A 20,729-nucleotide genomic window follows, 5' to 3' on the forward strand; every position below is an offset into this window, starting at 1 on the left:
GCGTTAAGATAAATACTAAATGGTGAGTTGGTTTCTTCTAAAACCAAATCGCTGCTCTTACCCAAACTGGGCATTTAGCCCAATTCTGAGTGGCTCGAAAATTGGTTACACCAGGGCTTCATGGGTTTTAGTTGCGATTTCCTCCTCCCCGCCATTTTACCTGATTACATCTCCTTAAATCGAAGATTTGCTTGTTTTCTTTGCGGAGTTATATTTTTTTCATTAATAAATGAGAATTTATAGCTGTTCAATTAGTCTGCAAACCCAGCTGCAACATACCAGCACCTAGACAAAACCCTCGCCTGTTTTAGCTCTAAAATTTCAAATAATAGAAGCACATAAAAGAAAGTTACTGCTTGATTGTTTCTCTAATTTTTGGGTAAAAATATTAGACAACAGATAACACAAAGCACTATTAATATTAGAGAAACAATCAAGCAGTAACTTGGTGGATCAAATTTGTTCTGCTGGCAACAGTTGGAGCCACCTTAAGGTTACTAGTCGAGGAAGATATATCCGTCACACCATGGCGAATAATCTTCACGTTGTAGTCTCCATGGGAAAGGGAAGCCTCGAAGAAGCCATTAGCATCTGTCATGCCTATAAGTGAACCCCCCCACTCATGCAAAAGCTTGTCCACAACATCTCCGGTAGCCAAGTTTTTGAAATTGTTATCAGTCAAACACATCCTGTAACACCCCTGTGGCTTCCATGCTGACCAAATCACTATTCCAGCAATTTTTGGGTAGGAATATGCCTCCCTTAGAATCTGCTCCAAGTATTGTGCCTGCCCACGAAACTAACAATTAGTTCTTAGATCATTATGGACGATTTAATTTATATTATTAGTGCATTTAATTAGGGAATCTAATACAATTGTTTCAGTTTCGTTCTTATTTTACTATTTAAACTTTGATTCCAGAATGATCAATGATGTTATCCATGACATGAGAGAAGCCTAACCCCTCAAGAACAATTTGAAGATGCACTATAAGAGGGCAGGTTGTAATTTTTGCATCTCAGATCTCTTACCTGCTGAGCTGGGTTGCCTTGAACATCTACTTCTGTGAGCCAAATGGGAACATTAGCGGAAGCAAGAGTATCAAGGGAAGCTCTCATATAAGGAAGGTTTGGAATGGTAAAGTGAGACTCTAGTCCAATCCCCATGCGCAAATTGGCATTCCCAGGAAAACTCTGGATTTCTTTGAGCTTTTGATGGTACTTAGCAGGTGAAGCGGCACCATCACCACTCTTTTCAATGGTATCATACTCGTTCAGAAACAATGTAGTGAGTCCATCAGTCTTACCAGCCCAGTTGTAGATAGCTGAAGAAGCATTCTGTCCTAATTTGCTTTCAACGAAAGAAAAATGCATATTTTCGTTAACAACGTCCCAAGCTATAAGCCTGCCTCTGTATCTTGTCATAACTGACCCTACCCTTGCTTGTACAGCCGTTCGAAAATCATTCGGTGAGAGTGAATTTACCCATCCATTTTGGTACTTAGGATCGTCCCAAATCACATTGTGGCCACGGACCGCTATATTATGTTGCTCGGCAAAAGCCAGCATGGCATCAGGAACTGAATAGTCAACCTGGCCACGTGTTGCTTCGGTGCTGTACCACTTCATTTCATCTTCAAATGCTGTCACTCCAAACCTTGAGGTGAACCAATCTTGGTAGGCGGTGTTGGAGAGGATGTTCTTGTTTATAGCACAACCAAATGGGAAGCGCAGTTTGTTTTGTTTAATGGAGATCGTTGCATTTGAGAGGGGATTGCCTTGTTCGTCTATGGCTTGGATTCGAACCTTTTCCTTTCGAGTCTGCAACGAAGATACATGTATCCAATTAGGTGAAAAGTTGTCGATTCGTAACTAGCCAGGAAAAAACATTGTAATTAAATAAACGATGAAAGATGGAACTATCTGTCAACTAACCCTTTCAATACTTTGATCTTGATGAGACCTCCATTCTTTCTCGGTGAACGGCTGCAATGAGATGCTATCAACCCATATTTCGACCGAGGTGTTGTTGCTCTAAGAAAAAAAAAGGAAAGAAATCGTAAACAGGTACGGCAATAATAAGACCATAATTATGTTTTAGAAATTAGATACCATTTCAGCACCTCAAAATATAGCTCAGCAGGCCCGGATGAATCCACTGTAAGGCCACCTTTAAGCATGGACCAGCACTTTGGCTCAGCAAAAACGGAACCAGCTTTTTTGAAGCCAGAATCTGTCTTGAAAATGGCTGTTACCTGAACGTTTCCCTCGCTAACTTGCACCCAGGCTGCATTAACTCAAAGCACTATATTAACATGATCAAATCACAAAAGAAGAACAGAATGTTATGCAATTTTCTCTTCTTTTTCATTTTTTTGGAGAAGTTGCAGATACCCTTGACCCTATCTTAACCCCTGACGAGACAAGACGTCACAGTGAAAGCAGAATGGTGTTTAAGTACTGTTTAATTAAGAAATCAAATTAGAATTTCAGGATTTCGTAAGCAGTTTTTCCCCCCTCTCTTTTTCAGACACTAGTACCATACTGTGAACTTAAAATGAAGGTGGGGAAGCAGCAATGCATACCAGAGAAAGTATAGAGGTGGTTCTTTTTCAAGTAAAGCTTCTGTGACATGCTCCCATATGGATTCTTCCTGGAATGAGCCACAACGTATTTGTTGCCATTGGATTCTCTATGTTCTGTCTTCGCATCTCCGAATGTGGACCATCCTCTTAGTCCATCATTTAGTTCTGGGTTAACAATGATTCCTCCATTATACTGAGGTCTGAGAGGATTTTCCAAACACTGAAATCACACCATCAGGAAAAGAGAGAATGAATCCTCAAATCACTTGAGATTATGCACAATCTTTGCGAAATAAATAAAAGTTGATCTTAATTTGAGCTTGCCTCGAGGCTGATCGAGTAATCATAGGGTAAGGCACTGGTTAGAAGGCCTGCAAAACATGCAAGACGTACATTACGCTATGTAGTGGTAGTAATTAATAAAAAATCTTAGAGACTTGGTGTCAAATATATAATTAGGTACCTTGTCTTCTTAATTTTTACTGAACAAGTTATAACAGGTACGTGAAATAAAATTTAAAAAAAAAAAAAAGAGGCTGATATTGTGGATTTACTGCAGATGTTAACTAATGAATCGGGAGTACTTCTTTTTCTCCCTAAAAAGAAATGAACAGAACAATCACTTTGTGAAATAGAGGACCTTCAAGAATGCCTAATATTTTGACAGTACACCTGCTGGTCGCTACATTAATCAAATCATGGAGGAAACAAACCTGCAAAGAGGATAATACTGAAAAATGGCAGAAGAAGTTGACCACCATTTTCATCTCCTGCCTTCATATTATACAATAGCTAGAGCGTAGCCCTGAAATCCATGAGCAATCCAATCAAGATTAACCATGAGATCACGAGTAAACATAACACATAGATGTAAGCATCTTAATTACATTATTGATCGGCATATTATGCTATCGTTTGGATTAAAATAACCCTATTATAAAATTAAAATAATCTCATATAAACAAATCAAAATTAATCATGAAGTTGAATTCCCAATAAATTAAGCAAAATTAAAAAAAATATATATTGAAATGAATTAACTAATTAATATGCATGCATGATATGTGAGTGAACAAACATACCAAGTGTTGTGATGAGAGAGTTTACAGTTCCAAAAAATAGACCATACACACACACATATATATATTAGTATGCTGGAAGAAGAAGCCGAAGAATCCTCATCGAATTGAGGAAAGCAAGAGATATAACTCATAAAAAAAAAGAAATATAACTTCTGGGAAGACATAAAATATATCAGTGTATCTAGAATTTCTTAAAAAGCATTGGCAGAGCCTGATTTGTTTCCCGTTTGGTGATCACTACTTTATATTCTCTACATTAATCTCCATTATATAAGATTTAGATTTTTAATTACTAAATCAGTCTCTCGCTTCCCATTTATCTCCCTTTCTTCTATTTTAATTATTGAAAAAATCAATCAACAGCTCTATTTTATTTAACTTAACGTCTAGAAAACAAATTGTATGCAGAGAAGCTTTGATTCGACGGCCTAAAATCTTCAACAAGGCACTTCACATGCGCCTAATTACACGTCGTTTTACTCTTTCTTTTGTTTCGTATGTAAGTATTAGTTTCTTAAAAAGTTTTTTTTTTTCAAACTGAGGTACGTGCCTTGGATTTGAACTCCGATGTAAATACAGTGAGGTTCTTAATACATGTGAATCTGAAAGACATAGAGATTTTTTACTAGACGCGTGTAATTAGTCTCTATACACCTATTTCTAGTATAAGAAATTGTCCCAAAAAAAAGAGCTAAAAAAATCTCTCACACACTAAATGATGATGAGATTGCAAAAAAAAAAAAAAAAAAATCACGTTGGGCTGGGCTTGTTCAGAAAAGGCAAGGGAGTGGGCCCGGTGAGCCCACGTTCCTGGCCCATATGACCAAGTTGCTATTGATATATAGGGATCTAATAGCTATTATTTTTAATGAAGGTATTAAAATGTAGTTATTAGAATAAAAGGACCGAAAACTTCAAAGGGGGAACTACTTGTATGAAAATAATATACAGGGACAAAAACAAGATTCAAACCTTTCAAGAACTAGAGTGAACGTTAGGGGAAAACTAAAGTGTTAAGTTTCAAGTGTAGTTTTTGTAATGAGTTGAAATATCGAAACACGTGCACCTTAAGTTTTAAGCAACGACTTTGGATTTTACGATGGGGCCGAACACGTTGCCTAAATAGAAAGACAACATTAAGGAAAAATGAGTTGCAAGGAGAAAAAAATATAAAGATATCCTTGAAAACTTGCAAAGTACAATTATAATAAATTATCTTCCTTCCACTTTGGTTTCAATTTCTCTTTGACGCATCCCCATGTTCATGCAAAGCTCAATTGCGTAATATTCTACTTAGAATTATAAATAATTGGATAAGGAATTTCGAAATCTTGTATTATAAGCTTGAAAAATGAGATTGCTTGATGACTTCAAAACACAAGCTAGGGTTAGGATTGGGGGCCATAAATCTGAAATAAAAATTCACAAACTCTACGTGGAGGAGGAAAACAAATAGAGTTTTTTTTTTTTTTCACTAATGCAATTAACAAATCGGGTCTTGGACTTGAATAGCCATTATTCTCTGCTCATGCACAACATTGAGACCTCCCCCCCCCCCCACCCCAAAAAAAAAAAAAAAAAAAAAAAAAAGAACGAAAATGACCAGAAGGAATGGTGATGATTTACAGGTGCAGGGCTTTCTATTTCAGCAATCTGCTATATACGTCGCCTCGTCATCCATGTTAGAGGCGTCAAGCAATCGAAGATCAACACTGAAAGGGCAAGGAAGTAGATGGTTCATTCAGTGGCTAGAGAGATGAGGATTAAGATTGATGATTAGTTTGAGAATTCATCTTAAAATAAATGCTTAGAATAAGAGTAAAGATTAAGTTTATTTTATATTTTAAAAGTGTTTTTTTAATTATTTTTTATATTTAAATTAATTATATTTTTTGTTTTTAAAATCATTTTTAATACAATGATGTGAAATTAATTTTTAAAAAACATTATCCCTACAATTCTTTCAAACACACCCTTCGCCGTGCAAGGAACAGGAATAACCAAATAAAATTCTTTACCTACACGTAATTTCGCATTTGTAAGCAAGCCGTCAAGAAGTATTTTTGGAAAAAACAGGAGGCAAATAGGTTAATTAAATAAAATAATGATTGGCTTTGGCCGGCATCGCTTGTGGCTTGGTGATCTGGTGTTTCTGTGCACAGAGCCCATCAAGTCGTGGGTTCGAAGCCGGTGAGAGAGCTTAAAGAGAGAGTACATGGTTGCTTGCTGCTTTAAAAAGAGGTATTCTAAAATACCTTTTTTTTTTTTTATCCATCTCAAACTGTTGTCGGAAGTCATTGAAAAAAAGGCATTTGCGAAAGGGAAATTAGGTGCCATTGGAAAAGGCCACAGGCAAGATTTTCTGGCAGGTATAATAGTGATTGTGTTCTTGAACTAGGGGTGTTCAAAAAAACCGAGAAAAAATTAACCAAAAAAAACCGAACCGATAAAAAAAACTGAATAAACTGATTAAAAAATAAAAAACCGGCCAGTCTGGTTCGGGTCCGGTTTAAAAAAGCTTAAACCGATTGAACCGGATCAAACCGAACCGGTTTAATTATATCTAAAAAAAAAGTATAAAAAGAAAATCCTAACTCTAAAACTAAATACCTAACCCTCACAGCAGCCGCCCCCCTCCTTGTCGCTCCCCTCCTTCCATAACCCTGTTTCTGCAGCCACTTTTATTCAGTTACTAAAAGATATATGTACGTTCAATTTTTGTTTGCAATGATTTCTAACAAATGGCTACTACAAAGTGGTGGATTGGATCCCAGAAATGAGAGATTTAAATTAAGGACCTTCCGAGTTTTGTTCGAATAACAGATCCAAATGATTATATGTTTAACTTCTGCGTGGAATTGCTGAGAGGCTTCTGAAGGTTCTGCTGTTATTTTCCATACTTTTGATGCTTTGGAGCAAGAGGTCCTGAATGCCTTTTACTCCATGGTGTCTATGTGATTGGTCCACTTCAGTTGCTTCTCAATCAAATACTTTTTGTTCTTTATGGAAGCCTTAGATTCATCCTAAATAGCAATCTATCGAAGATGTAGTACATCATCTCGATTGGCACAAAGCCCAGATAAAGGTATACAACGATAGCAACAAAAATTTCAGTTTTTCTGGTTTTGGATGCTAAAAACCGACCTGAACCGAACAAAGGTTCAGTTTGAAATATTAACAATGACTATTATTTTTTGATTTGGTTAAATTTTTTGAAAACCGGACCATTATCTTGAAGTATTTTTTATTTGAAAATATATTAAAATAATATTTTTAATATTAATATATAAAAAAATATAAAAATTAATTTTTAAATAAAAATATTTTTTTTTTATGAAATGTTATTTTGGCACGTTCCTAGATGGTGTATTGCTGATTAATGCATGGATACAGCCAACGTGCATAGTCTAGTAAAAATTGATTCAAGAAATTTGATATCAATGATGGATTAGGTTTGGGACTTCAAGATCAAAGCTTGTTTGGAGTATGGTTATAATTATTTTTAAATAAATTTTTCATGTTAAAACATCAGTATATCAAAATGTATTTGAAATAATAAAAAACCCCATCCTGTTTTACACGAAAGGGGGAGAAATTTGATCAACATCTTTGTTACTCGAACAAGTAGAAAAGTTTAAGAGGATGTGACACCGGCTTTGCTTGTGCTTTGTTGGCTTTGATCCGTGGATCAACATTCAAACCAACAAGGTAACGGGTTCGAAGCCGGTACAATGGAAATGGGAACTTCGAAAGTGATGATTCACACACAAAATAGAGGTGTTCTAAAATACCTTTTTTCAAAATCATTTCACTTCATTTTTTTTTCAAGTTAGTCAGAAATTACAAGTTAGATGTATTCTAATCTCTCTTTTTTTTCTGGGTTTTCTTATCTTTAAACATATGAGATGACAAATAGATGTGTTTCAGCTTGTAAATTATATCTGGATTTAAAAGGAAGTTAATTTTTTTTATGAAATCACCGAGTTATTGATGTTTTGTTCGTCAGGATCCGCCCCAAAGAACCTTGGTGCCGCGACTCCTTGTCTATAAAAGAAAAATGGAATTTATTACTTTAGTTATTAATAATACATAAGAAATTCACTTGAAATAACTGGTTAAATGGGCAGAAGAAAATACTTCCACAGCTACAGATCAAGGTTGTTAAACACACATTTTTTACACGGATTTTGAATTTGTTCAGTGCTATGATCATGAACAGAGACCTGTTAGAAATGTGCAGAAATTGATCCCTGAGTGGCCATGCTACTTGATATAACAAAATCAAAATTATTTAAGATTAGAAGAGGGGTCAAAATTCAAAATCCTTTCACGTTCAGCATAAAAACTCATAAAGGGTTTGAAGAGGGAACAGCCAAGATAAATGGTTTTAAGAAATGGCACAAGGAATAAACCATTTCAACATCCCAGTCAAGAGTTAACGAGGGAGAAGATCACAGATCCCAAATCTAACATAGAATAGCAAATATGAATAATATGGTTACAGTCAGAGTGTCATCTGTCAAATGCATAGATAAATATAAACTTTTTTATATATTTATTTACTCTCATTGTTGTCAGTAAAATGTTGAGCTACGAAACCTTCTTACACTGGCTATAGCAATACATAAGAGAAGCTTTGGTACCGGCTCACCTGTAGCTTGTTGACTTTGGGGTTACGCGCTAAAACAATTGGCTTCGAAGGGTTAGAGGACGGTGAGAGAGACTGCGAGATTGCTTAATCAACCAGAAAAAAAGACATTCCAAAATACCTTTTCTAAAGCTGTCTCACGGTTACATCCAGAGAAATTCTCGATCCAGGCGGATAGAAAACACCACCTCAACCAGAACAATCCCTGTCTTGGCCAAAACTAGAAACGAGAAATGAGACTGACAACAGCAGTATGGCAATACTTCACCTCTGCATATGGAAACACTTCAGGACATCTCATGAACTAGAACTGCTGAACTCGAAATTCCAATTTCTTCAACAGTGTTGTAGCAATTGCAATAAAAAGTGGCAGAGAGAAAAGAAGCACAATCAAATATCAAATGCATAGAAATCAAACAAGAATATACACTCTTATTCTTTCCTTTCTCTCTCTTTTGGTGCATAACTACGTCCCCCACAGAAACATTCATAAGTATTTTACATATTTCCCAAGCCAGTTCCAGATTAATTAATAAATACAAATCAAAAGAAATGAAATTTCCATCCGTGTTGCGGAGGCCAAGAAGGTTTCATTAGTTAATTGATAAATTAACTGACAAAACACCAAAAGACTAATCGATTTATTTGATATTTATCAACTAGGGAAGTGAGCAGCTTCCTCCATTGCTAGTAATACTCCAATAACAAAGGCATCATGACTGAGAGTCGTGATCGCAGCAGCAATTTTATGCTTGGAGATATCCTTTTACCTCCAAGTAAGAAATCACCTTCTCAGCCATGTCACATGGGGTAGAACAGTCTCCTGTGTTGCATTGCAATACTATCTGAAAAAACTTTAAGCAATGAATACCATATATTGATGATATGCAAGAATGTTACAAGCTAAAAGAAGAATTACATAGCGACGGTGGTACAAGAAATGTAAGAGATGAAAAAGAGACAACTAGGCTTCTTCACAACACATTGGTAAATACCAATGCGAGCCAGCTACATAACTGTAACGACAACAGAATAGAGGTGATCATGGTAAAGTTTTGTTATTCACCCTAATCTGCACCTTCTGTTATTAATAAAACAAATTCTAACAACAGATTTCTTAAACCACTCACAGAATGTGAAAGTCCTAATGTAGTAAGCATGGTTCTATAATGTTCTCTTTATGAAGTCACCCATTTTCAGTAACAAAATATATCCCACGAGCAACCCACATGCACAATATAAAGAAGAGTGTTGGTTAGTTTTTTATAAGAACTCGCAAATTAGCATTCTTTCTCCGCATAGCTTTTTATATAACCTGAAGACAAAACCAAATAAGTGATTAAACACATGGCAATTCATGCATTGAAGTAAATATCATTATTGCTTTCTTGATGCTTTAGGCAGAACCAAATTAGGAGTACCGCAATTTATGAGTTTCATCAATAATCCAAATGAAAGAAAAAAAACACATTGCATTCCCCTTAGCGACGAATCATGCAGGTGTATATGAATGTTTTGTGCTGGCCAGAATATTTTGTTTTGCTCCGTACAATTACCTCAGCATCCAATGGTGGTTCATATGGATCATCAATGCCAGTAAAACCTGTAAGATATAAATGAATGTTGGAACTCTTAACAGTTAAGTAAGCCAATAGAACTCGGTTGCATTGCGGTTCCCTAAGAATACCTTTGATCTTTCCAGCACGAGCAAGCTTATACAAGCCTTTTGGGTCTCTGTTCTCACATACTTGGAGGGGAACATCCATAAACACCTGTTATAATAAGCTCTGTCAGGCATGATTGGCAACATGAACAACATCTGAAAGTCAGATCCAAAACTAAGAAGTAAAGGAAAGAAAACAAAAAACTACAATAAAACCCAACTTGCTGCATTTGTAGTTTGAAAAATAAGTCATAACCTGGCGAAGCACCAACCTCAACAAAACCTTCGCTTGGTAACATTGCACGACATTCAGCCCGGTCCCTTCTGTATGGAGAAATCAGGCAGGCGATGCAAATAAATCCAGCATCTGCAAAAAGTTTTGCTACCTCTCCTGAACACAAAAGAGGCAAATTATAAAATTTCATACTCAATCATCCAAAAGTCCATGAGTGTAAATTACTATTAATCAACAATTATTAAGTGAGTAGACATTCCAACTGTTGCACTCGCACATGATGGTATAGCAAGTAATTCTTTAAAGAAAAATCAAAAGACGTAAACATTTAATACAGGACTTACCAACTCTCCTTATATTCTCGGCACGGTCTTCAGTTTTAAAACTAAGGTCACGATTTAGGCCGTGCCTGATGTTGTCGCCATCAAGAATGTAAGACAAGTTTCCTCTCTGGTACAACATGTGACTCAAGGCACATGCTACAGTACTCTTCCCTATAAGAAATCAATTGAGTTTCAGGGCATAAGAAGGCATGAAAGAGATATAGCAAGAGGAAGAAAAAGGAGAGGACTAAATACACAAGTTATCTAGAAATCTACAACTTCTTTCCCATAGTGGCAATAGAAATCCAAAGGCAACGAAAAAACAAAAAAACAGAATCAACGCGATACATGCTAAGCTTCATGTCTGTTTGTGTGAAAGCACTTAATCAGCAAAATTTAAACAGCATCCTTTGATTCAAAAAGTCAGAACAACAAACACACCACGGGAATTTAGGCCAAAACTAGTAAACATATAAAGCACTACTGATTTAAATCAAACAAATTTGGTCAAAAATCAGTTGACAATCAACCCAATTTTATTTTAAAGGAAAAAACAAAAAACAAGAAGAATTCAATGAAGGAAGAACAACAAACCTGAACCACTGAGACCGGTGATCCATATAACACAACCCTTTTGTTTGAGAAGCTTCTGTCTGTCAATTTTTTCAACAGGGCATTCATGCCATTTTATGTTTGTTGAGTTTCCTATTGTAGACAATTGGTTATGATTTTTTCCTATCCAAAACCCATGTCAAGAATCAATTCAAAATCCAAACTTTACAAAGAAGAGCAAGAATCCATTCGATAAATCCCAATCGCAATTAATACCATAATTAACACACTTTTCAGTAAAGGAAAGGACATCAAAAGTCAAACACCGTGGAATTTTTTACCTTTTCACCAGCTAAACTTTAATAAACTGGTTGGAATCCAATTACAGTTATAAAACAAGTATTAAACCCAATAAAGAAAGTTACCTGCATGCCCATTTGGCAGCTTATCCCCCACCTTGCCATTCACATCCAGTTTAAGCGTCCGAGTCTCTTCCATGGCAGCCTTGATCAGACAAACCCCTCTCGGTTTCAAATCAAAGGGTTGATTACCGCCACTGAAGCTAAAAAATCCGAGACTTTTCGAGCTCGAAATTCCAGGCAGTGCTGGCTTAAACCCGGAAGCATTCATCTCTCAAACAAATAATTAATATACATATAAAAATGGAATAAACGTAAGGAAGGATACTGTATATGAGAAAATCGGGGTGTGATGAGGTTGAAGATGGGGTTGTTGAACGCGACAGTTATAGAAGTTTTGTAAAATGTGAAAATTATTGAAGGAAAAGAAGACAGGAAGGAATGGAAGTGGTTTGATATTTTAATGATTTATTGAGGCTAATAAAAATACCGACACGTCCTCCTGATTTTTAACGGACATGGGATTGTATTTTTAATAATTGAGTTTTGTTTTCGACAGCTATAATAGCCACTGCCCACTAGCCGTAAATATTTTGGTTTTGTTAGGGTTTTTTTTATAAAAAAAATGACATGGTTTGGTAAATATTTTGGGAGAATAATATTGATTTTAAAATATTTGAAAAATAATAAAGTTTTTAACTCAAACATGATTTTTAATATGATTCTGCATAAAATTATTATTAAAAATAGCAGTGAACAGAGTCATATTTTTTAATATTAATTATAGCATGAAAATAACAATTGTGTAATGATTTTTTTTAAACAAAAATAATTAACTTTATCTAAATTCAACTTAAAATTTTATAAAAATTTAATAGTTAAGATATAAAATTTAAAATCCCACGATTAAAAAGATAAAATGATACAAAAGCTAAGAGAAATTAGAGAAAATGAAAAGAAAAAAAAAAATTACCAAATAACATACCGAGAATTTATTTTTGACATCTTTAGTATTGTTATAAAGATTTAAAAAAGATGATTTTAGTTATATCTTGAAAAATTAATAAATAAGATGGTAATTAATCTTAATATTCAACTCATATAGATTTTTTTAAAAAAATTACATTAAATTTATAATTTATAAAATATAAAAAATTAAGTTAGATATAATTATAAATCTATACTCAATTCAGCTATATCAATGAATACTCTAATATTTGAAAGGACTTGCCTTTTCTTTGAGTATTTTGTAACCAAAGAGCATGTTTTCTGTAAAAAAAAAAAAAAACTGTATGTGTCTATTAAAATACAACCAATTATATATATATATATATAGCCGAAGAGAGAAACTGCAAAACCTATTAAAATAAACGGCGCGCTAATACCGTCAACACCTTCTTCTTTTTGGTGCGCAGTGCGCTAATACCATCGACGCATCCTTTATTTATTTTTATTTTTTTATTGAGTTATTCTAGATCTAGTCTGTAAAAAAAAAAATCCTGCTGTGTGATGGAATAAAAGTGAACTCCCTGAGCCTGAATTTCTTATTTAGGGCCGTTTAGAATTGTGTTTTAAATAATATTTTTTAAATTTTTTAATTTTTTATATATATTTTAAAAAATATATTTTAATAACAAATATTTTCACACCTTTAAACACCTGTGTTGCTGCTGTTATACACTCTTCCTGGGATTGCATTTTTTACTGTCTTTTATAACCAACAAAAATTTGAATGGTACTGAGATACTTAATCTTTCTATTAAAATTCTTCGAGACACTTAATGATTTAATTAATTTTCTTTGTGAAGGGACACCGTATCACATATTTGATATTTTATCAATCACTTAATTTTATAATTATAATTACTTTTTTAGATATAATAACATTTACATTTGAAGGTTTTTTTTCCTGCAATAAATGTCTAAGCAAAACTTGACAAAAAATAAAAAATTAATACCCCTAGAAATTTTATATACATACTCTCTTTAGTTCCAAAGGTGGCTTGCGTATTGTTGTGAGTAAGGTTAATTTTTTAAAATTTTAAAAAAATAATAATAAAGCATTGTTGTTTTTTTTTAAAAAGCATAAAACAAACTTGCAACTCTAGTTATAGACTATATTAGGTCCAATAAAATAATTTAATTTCATTATATAATAAAAAAGACAATGACAATAAACTTACCATATCTAAAGAGAAAAGGTGATAACAATAATCTGCAAGGAAAAAAAATAGTTTTTAATGGGAAAAAAATTACAAAGTTAAATTCCAGAATAATCCATCATTAAAAGAAAAAAAATGAAAAAAGAGAGAGAGAGAGTCTCAAACCAATCCAAGTTAACATGGAAAACTTGCAACCTGCGTCGTAAGATTTGTCCATCATCATACAAAGTAAATTGAAAAAAAAAAAAAAGCTTGTTTTTTAGTAAATTTAATATTGAATAATAAAATCAAAAAATAAAATTAATTTAAAACAAGATAAAAGGAAAAAACCGATGTAGATCTAGGTTAACATTTCATACCCCTGGCTCAAGTTATGAGATTGAAATCAATGAGTGAAAAAAAAATTATTAAGACCAATTCTCAACAATTCAATTTCGAATAACAGAATTAAAAAAAAATCAATTTTAAAAAAATATCCAAAGCAAAAAACAAAAACAATTAAAAGAACAATGATAAAAACTGACATAAAAAATAAAACAAGATAAATGATATAAAAACCCCAAATCAATTCAAGCCAGTATAACTAATTCACAACATAGGTTGTAAAGTCAGACTATCCTCATACAAAAAAAAAATTTGAAAAAAAAATAAGCTGAATTTTCAATAAACATAAAAAAATCATTATAAAAAAAGATTAAAGAATGAAAAGACAAATAGCAATTCGGGATAATATTTTATATCTATGATCTAATAGAAAAAACTCAATTTTTAATAAGCCCAGCATTGAAGAACAAAAAAAAATTTGATTTTAAAAAAGAGAAAAAAAAATCATATCAATGTTAATCTAGGTTAATATTTAATATTCATGACTTGGATCATAAAATTTAGATTACTGTACCTAAAAAATCTTAAAGAATTCAATTCTCAATCAATGTAACGACAAAGAACAAAAATAAAAAAAATAAAATCAATTTCAGAAAAGATCCAAAGAAAAAAAAATCTAAGTATAACATAAAAATAAAATAAAATGATGATTGGTTAAATCAAAAAACAAGTTTATTTAACAAAATAACACATATAAAAATATAAAATTCAAATGATAGAGAATTAAATAAAAAAATCAATAAAAAATCTAAACAAATAAAAACAATAAAAAAATGAAGACTATAATCAGAAAAAAAAACAAAATAAAAGGATAACTTTTAATTTTAACCCAAGCAATATAGATCTGAAAGGAGAAAGGAGGGGGAATAAAAGATTTCACTATCACCGAACGGTCGTTGAGATATTGTATTCATAAATCTCAATCAAGAATCATAGCCGGTCTCAAAGCAAGCGACTTTTTATATCCTAGTCGACATCTCTGACCTCTTTATTTCATGCCCACCAAAATTATCTTACGCCCTAAATAACCAATCAAACATCTTAATTACCAGTTTCAAGTATGGCGAAAGTTCTGGAGTCAAACAAATCTGGACTGTATTCTCCCTCCCAGAAGGGAGGCAACAACACGTCATCTGTTTTCCATGCAAGTCCAGTAGTGTTTTATGACAGGTTCATGTCCAAGCTATATATATATCAAGCGCTAATTAATAATCTTCCACTCCAATTAATTTAAAAAGATAACATAATATTTTTTTAATATAAAAATATAAAATGTTTTTGAAATAATTTTTAAAATTTTATTATTTATAACAGGTATAGTTTATATTTGCATGAATTATTTTTTAATTTTTTTATATAAAATATTAAAATTTATAAATGTTTTTTTATTTTTTTTAGATTAATTTGAGTTGAGCTACTTCAACTCATTTAACTTGAAACCGGTTTCTTAGCTGAGTGAATACCGGAACAATCAAAGTAATTGTTTTGTGCGATAGAACTCGTTTATTCTAATAATAATAATAAAAATAATAATAACCAGAAAAGACTAGGAAGAGAAATACGGTTTTTGGTGGAAGAAAAAAAGGCGACGCGGGACCCTACACCATAATAAATACGTCCATCGTTTTTTTGACATTTGTCTCTTTTTGATAAGCTGTGGGCCTTTTAAGATAAAAATACATGAGGATAGTAGAAACTTGAGTCACCGTAATAAGTTGGATCCAGCTGGATGGAAAGTGTCCCTTTTCTGCGAATTAGAAGGAAGCAATTCCCTACTTGAATTAATAATTCAGATTTTTTTATTCATAATTCAAGATAATCGCAAATCTACTTAGCATAAAATGACTCATAACAAACATATTTGAATGGAAATAATTATAAATTAAAATTCAAGCTTTATTTTAATTTTTTTTATTAAAAAGTAAACTTGACTTGATTTTGTTGTATTTTCTTGACCTGAAATTTACTTTTAACCATAAATTTATAATTTCTTATTGAAAAAACCTCTAAAAATTAAGAAGAACTATTTCTCTATTGACAAAATTCATCTCAAATGGAAAAAATCTCTTTTAATTTAAATATAAAAATTTATTCTCAAATCAAGTTTGGCATACGAAATTATTCCCTTTTCTTCCTTATATTGAAACCATAGTTTTTATACATGATTCCAGAGGATAAGTTCTAGATCACTTTCTAGATCAATAGGACGTGAATTAACTTGAATTAATTTAATTATTTTCTATAAAAATATAAAAATTACACACATTGAAAAAATAATTAAAAATAAAATTATTAGATTCTAATAAAAAAAATTTACTAGTTGATAAGATTACAGATTAATTTTTCATTTATTTTTATTAAATCTAGCTCCGCCTAATTCTCGGATCAAGAATCAACCTATAGGTCAAGTCAGGTTTTAAAGCCGTGGTTGAAACAGCTATTTTTAGTTTTTGTTTTTTTAATAATATATAATAAAGTAGGGGAACAAATTCACTTAGCGAAAGAAAATAAAGAATACACGGCACCCCGCACGCTGTAATAAGATGCAAAAAGAAAGTGGATTCGACTATGAAGAAAAAGAGAGGTCGGGTTTGCCTGCCCGATATCTTTCCAGGACGGGCCCGCGAATCTCGGACGAAGAAGTTGGGCTTTGAATCGAATCAAGGCCCATCCTCTCCCTCCAAATCTAGCGGCCTCTTCCTCTTCCTCTTTCTCGGGCGTAGTCCTTTATATCTCCAGCAACCTTTTTCAATAACCAAATAATTAAATAAAAAGAGACAGAAAGAGAGCGGGAGATGGAGAAAAAAATGAAAAATGAAACCTCCTCTTCGTCCATGGCAGTCTTACCGCACAGCTCACACTAACGCTAAAGCAGTTAATAAATTTCCTATCCCGAATTTCTACTTAGGTTGTTTTATTCACAATTATCTCACCTAGTGCTTGCAAATTAAGACAATTTCATTCGAATCTCTTAGGAATGGTCGACGCTGTTGGAAATTTGATTAAAAAATGTGCTATTTTTTTTTAGGCATGGAAGGAGTGAACAAGTAGGGATGACAATGGGCATTTAGATGTTAGGTTTCGTGCTCATATCCTACCAATTATTCATTGATCACAGGATTTAACGAGGCAGAAAATCGAAAACAAGCGTGCTCAATATGCGAAGCTTAGTTCTGCTGATATCTCCCATTATCAAACAGTAAAGCTCAAGAATCCCTAATGAATGTTTCTGGTTTTTCTTTTATTCCTCTTGCAATTCATGTAGTTGACGATGCACTATAATTTATAGGTAGCAGATGGAAGAATTTTAGAGCTCGAAGCGACGCTTGATCTTTCGAGGATTTGCTTGCATGTGGAAATGGATGCTTTGCATGCGGCTGTTGAAAGTGAAACAATGAGAGTAACCATCGTTGAAAGGGAAACCAATGGCTGCTAATTATGATGTTTGAATTGGATTAACTGTCTGATAAGCTTTGTAGGCACCGAGATTTGGGATTGTGCTGCAATGCCTGGTTTCATTGCACGTAAATTATGCTTAAGTTGGTAAATGGCTCTGATTAACTAATTAATTATTTGCAGTACAGGGTCTGTAGTACGGATCGTTAACCTCTAATAGAAGCTACTTTTACCTTCTTCCTACTCTACGAATATAAGCTGCAAAGACAGGTCGTCTAGTAAAATCTGTCATCTTTAGGGACCTATTTTAATTTTTAAAACTCAACATAGGACTTAGGAGTCCAATGGTGATCCAATACATATGTGCCACGCTTCACCACAGTGGATAACATCAGGCACTGCCTGTCTCAAAGTGTCCTTCTCTTTCATTCTGCTCCGCTACCAAACAACTGGAACAAAATAAAAATGGAATTGACACCCATTATTCCTCCCTTCAAAATCTCTTTGCCAAATCCAGGAAGACAAGCAAGAACCCATATCTCTTGCTTAATTACTCCAGTTTCTTATTTATCATCACCAGACCAAATGACAACAACAAAAACCCACCTCAATTCCAGCAACATTCAATATGAGATTAATACTAGCAATATAAAAAACGTGGCTGTGCCAACCATGACTGAAGTATTGGCTGCATCAAAGGCCCAGAAGCTGGACCTTCAGCTACAAACACTAGGACCCTTTTTCAGAATCACAGCTAAGAGTCTTGAAACTCAAAATGAGCTTGGGAGAGCTGAAGGGCTGATAAGGGTCTGGTTAAAAGGCAAGATTCTCCATTTGGATTCAGTAAGATTGAGAAGAGAAACACTTGGCATGGAAAAATCAATCTTTGGCATTGGTTTGTTCATTGGAGCTGTTGCTATTCGGTACGGGTATGACTCTGGTTGTAAGACTGCTGAGTTGCTTGCTATTAATGACTCTGATCTTTACCATTCTAAGGTTATTTGCCTTCGCTCACAATTCTCTTTTTAGTTTATGGAAATCGAAGCAGCCTATTCCGTTCTCTGCTTTAGGTCTTCGGATAAATTTATCTGCTTTCGTTACCTTTGATGTAAGAGCTAAAGTTGTTTTGATCTGATTATTTAGGCAGAAATTCTTCAATGTTGTGGATTACTGTTAACTATTTTAACCCTTTTGTTACCCACATGGTCAAAAAATTGTGCATGTTACCTGTAATGATAGGTCAATTACACTGAGCATCAGGACTTGATTATTTATTGCTTCCAGAATATGATAATGGTTATTGAAAAACATAACTTCTTGGATCTTCTACCGAGCAGATGTAAAATCCTTAACTGTATTGCTTTGTCTCTTGATTTGCTAGCTTGTTAGGTTCTACACTAGAATTGGGTTCAAGGCTGTGTATGAAGTGACGGGCTCGACTATTGGAGACCTTCCTCACATGTTGGTCTGGGGTGGCATTGGAACCCGAATGGATGCTGATGTCGAAGAGCTTCTAATAAAATGGTGTGCCAGGTTCAAAGGTCGAGAATGAAGGGTGATACCCATTGCTTATGCAGTTTATTCTGCAATCACGTGGTTCAAAGGATGGAGTTCTGAACTGAAAAGAATTATGTTTGGCTGAAGGCATCAGCCTAAATTATTGCCCTGATCTATTAGCTCGGAGAAATATAATGATTTTCCTGGAAAATGCTTATACTTTGCGGTTGATATCAAGATACCAATAAATTCTATTGCTGGTTTGATGAGGCCAAAAGGAAGGAAAAGGTATTGCTCTTTTGGTATGATCGTGCGTTTCAACGGCAAGACTCGAAATATAATTATTTGCCACTTAAGTTGCAAGTCATTACATTGTAACATGATGTTCAAGCACAGAGCCTACCAGAAGAAATATCATCGACTATTTAGTGATCTGCGGTCTTCTAATACCAGCTAAATACTTTCTGTTCAAAATCTTGTAGATGTTCAAGCAATGAAAGCAGTTTTTTCTTGAATTTTTTTTTTATGGAAACAACTTGCAAGGAAATGTTGTCATGATGTTGGAAATATGTATCCACTTTGTCCTATCTAGTTCATATTTAGTTCCCACTAGAAATGAATTGCAACTCCCATTGTTTTCCAAATGATGATGCTCTTGTTTTGCAGTATGACTTCAACCGAAGCTTTTTCAACATCTAGAATGGTCCATATCATTGTCTCATTAAAATGAAAAAAAACACTCGCCTGCCATATTCCAGGAATTACATATCACTGAAGTTTTTATAGGATATGAAACAATAAAAATTTTCAAAATTGAGTGTAGATTTGGGTGCTATTGGACTGATCCAAGTAATTGATCATGATGAATTGCATACTCAAATGATCAGAGCAGTGACTTGCAATAGAAATATGGGATCTGTCTGACAACAGGGCAATCTAAGAAACAACAAAAATACGATGTGATGACTTAAGAGAAAACAAGATACAAAACAAAGGAAAGAACCATATATTACACGACAAGAAAGCTTGCAAACAAGATGGATGAAACTAGGAAGAGCCTCTTGCAGGCATTTCAAAATCAGAGAAGAGTCTAGGACCTTAGGGTACCCATTTGCTTCTAGTAAAAGCAGTGAATCCATGTTGGCCTTTCTTGCAGAGCACCAACAGAAGGTAATGAGGTATCAGAACTGCATCAACTGGACAAAACGGAAGAATGAAGAACTTTCAGAGCACGAGAGAGAGAATCAGTCCAATTCCTGGAAACGTGTCATGGGATTCGGCATTAAATACGGTAGAAATTGTCAAGTTTGACTTGGGTTTGATTTCATACTCTATCAGAGTGGCCAGATTTCCAAGATTATCAAACCTCGACTTAATTGTCGTTCGATGGTCCATATTCCAGGATCCTCCGACCATCACAATGTTCTCCTTTATTGAAAACCTCCTAGTTATCTTTGCTGCTGCCGCAAATTTCCTCTCACGATCAAAGTAGTGTGAATATGTCGCACCGAGATCGTCACCCTTGCGTGTCCTGAAAAGTTTGGAGAGAATGCGCTGTCGTAATGTCTTGGGCAACAACGGATGACAACAACCACAAGCAGAAATCATGCATAATAGAGATATTAATTGCCAATATAATCAGATGCTCTGTTTTATTATTCTGATTCTATTCACAGTTGATACCTCTATGAACGCTGACACTGAGCAGGTCTTTTTATCTCACGACATGTTGCGAGTTTAACTAGAAATGATTGTTCATATTTTTCATCAGTGTAGGTAAATTAACTTGCAGAAAAATTGATGCTTCACAATTCGACTTTGTCATGCGAATTCCTGTGTCAAA

General features: G+C 33.9%; 3 protein-coding genes across 9 annotated transcripts; 1 reads left to right on the forward strand and 2 right to left on the reverse strand.

The window, feature by feature from the left end:
* Positions 1 to 214: 214 nt before the first annotated feature.
* LOC118059003 (endo-1,4-beta-xylanase 5) lies at positions 215 to 3,365 on the reverse strand. The gene is made up of 7 exons (XM_035071829.2): positions 3,299 to 3,365; positions 2,910 to 2,956; positions 2,586 to 2,805; positions 2,124 to 2,287; positions 1,936 to 2,034; positions 1,033 to 1,821; positions 215 to 787 (listed from the first exon to the last, which is right to left on the reverse strand). The coding sequence occupies exons 1-7, from the start codon at positions 3,363 to 3,365 to the stop codon at positions 434 to 436; spliced, it is 1,740 nt and encodes a 579-aa protein (XP_034927720.1). The 3' UTR covers positions 215 to 433.
* A 5,331-nt stretch (positions 3,366 to 8,696) lies between these two features.
* On the reverse strand, positions 8,697 to 11,909 carry LOC118059099 (adenylyl-sulfate kinase 3). 7 transcript variants are annotated; one of them, XM_035071926.2, is made up of 7 exons: positions 11,514 to 11,907; positions 11,131 to 11,241; positions 10,558 to 10,707; positions 10,251 to 10,369; positions 10,003 to 10,087; positions 9,872 to 9,918; positions 8,697 to 9,160 (listed from the first exon to the last, which is right to left on the reverse strand). In XM_035071926.2, the coding sequence occupies exons 1-7, from the start codon at positions 11,716 to 11,718 to the stop codon at positions 9,062 to 9,064; spliced, it is 816 nt and encodes a 271-aa protein (XP_034927817.1). In that variant the 5' UTR covers positions 11,719 to 11,907; the 3' UTR covers positions 8,697 to 9,061. The 7 variants fall into 7 exon arrangements, 4 of the variants coding, with proteins under 4 accessions (XP_034927817.1, XP_034927816.1, XP_034927818.1 ...); XM_035071925.2 differs by having other exon boundaries at positions 11,131 to 11,271; positions 11,514 to 11,904; XR_012170782.1 differs by having other exon boundaries at positions 9,069 to 9,160; positions 10,003 to 10,102; positions 10,235 to 10,369; positions 11,131 to 11,271; positions 11,514 to 11,908.
* A 5,880-nt stretch (positions 11,910 to 17,789) lies between these two features.
* LOC118059102 (uncharacterized) lies at positions 17,790 to 19,512 on the forward strand. The gene is made up of 2 exons (XM_035071928.2): positions 17,790 to 18,385; positions 18,771 to 19,512. The coding sequence occupies exons 1-2, from the start codon at positions 17,855 to 17,857 to the stop codon at positions 18,939 to 18,941; spliced, it is 702 nt and encodes a 233-aa protein (XP_034927819.1). The 5' UTR covers positions 17,790 to 17,854; the 3' UTR covers positions 18,942 to 19,512.
* Positions 19,513 to 20,729: the final 1,217 nt, after the last annotated feature.

Source organism: Populus alba, chromosome 9, assembly GCF_005239225.2.
Source record: "Populus alba chromosome 9, ASM523922v2, whole genome shotgun sequence".
Lineage (NCBI taxonomy): Eukaryota > Viridiplantae > Streptophyta > Magnoliopsida > Malpighiales > Salicaceae > Populus > Populus alba.

Bases quoted from the DNA above. Each gene is read 5' to 3' on its own strand.
- LOC118059003 (XM_035071829.2), bottom strand. From the start codon at position 3,365: ATGAAGGCAGGAGATGAAAATGGTGGTCAACTTCTTCTGCCATTTTTC. The intron at 2,288-2,585 runs GTATGCATTGCT...GAGTTAATGCAG, and splicing joins CCACCTCTATACTTTCTCTG to CCTGGGTGCAAGTTAGCGAG. The intron at 788-1,032 runs GTAAGAGATCTG...TTTCGTGGGCAG, and splicing joins AAGGCAACCCAGCTCAGCAG to GCACAATACTTGGAGCAGAT.
- LOC118059099 (XM_035071925.2), bottom strand. From the start codon at position 11,718: ATGAATGCTTCCGGGTTTAAGCCAGCACTGCCTGGAATTTCGAGCTCG. The intron at 10,370-10,557 runs GTAAGTCCTGTA...TTTTGTGTTCAG, and splicing joins CGAGAATATAAGGAGAGTTG to GAGAGGTAGCAAAACTTTTT. The intron at 10,088-10,250 runs GTTGGTGCTTCG...TTATTATAACAG, and splicing joins CAAGCGAAGGTTTTGTTGAG to GTGTTTATGGATGTTCCCCT.
- LOC118059102 (XM_035071928.2), top strand. From the start codon at position 17,855: ATGGAATTGACACCCATTATTCCTCCCTTCAAAATCTCTTTGCCAAAT. The intron at 18,386-18,770 runs GTTATTTGCCTT...TTGATTTGCTAG, and splicing joins CTGATCTTTACCATTCTAAG to CTTGTTAGGTTCTACACTAG.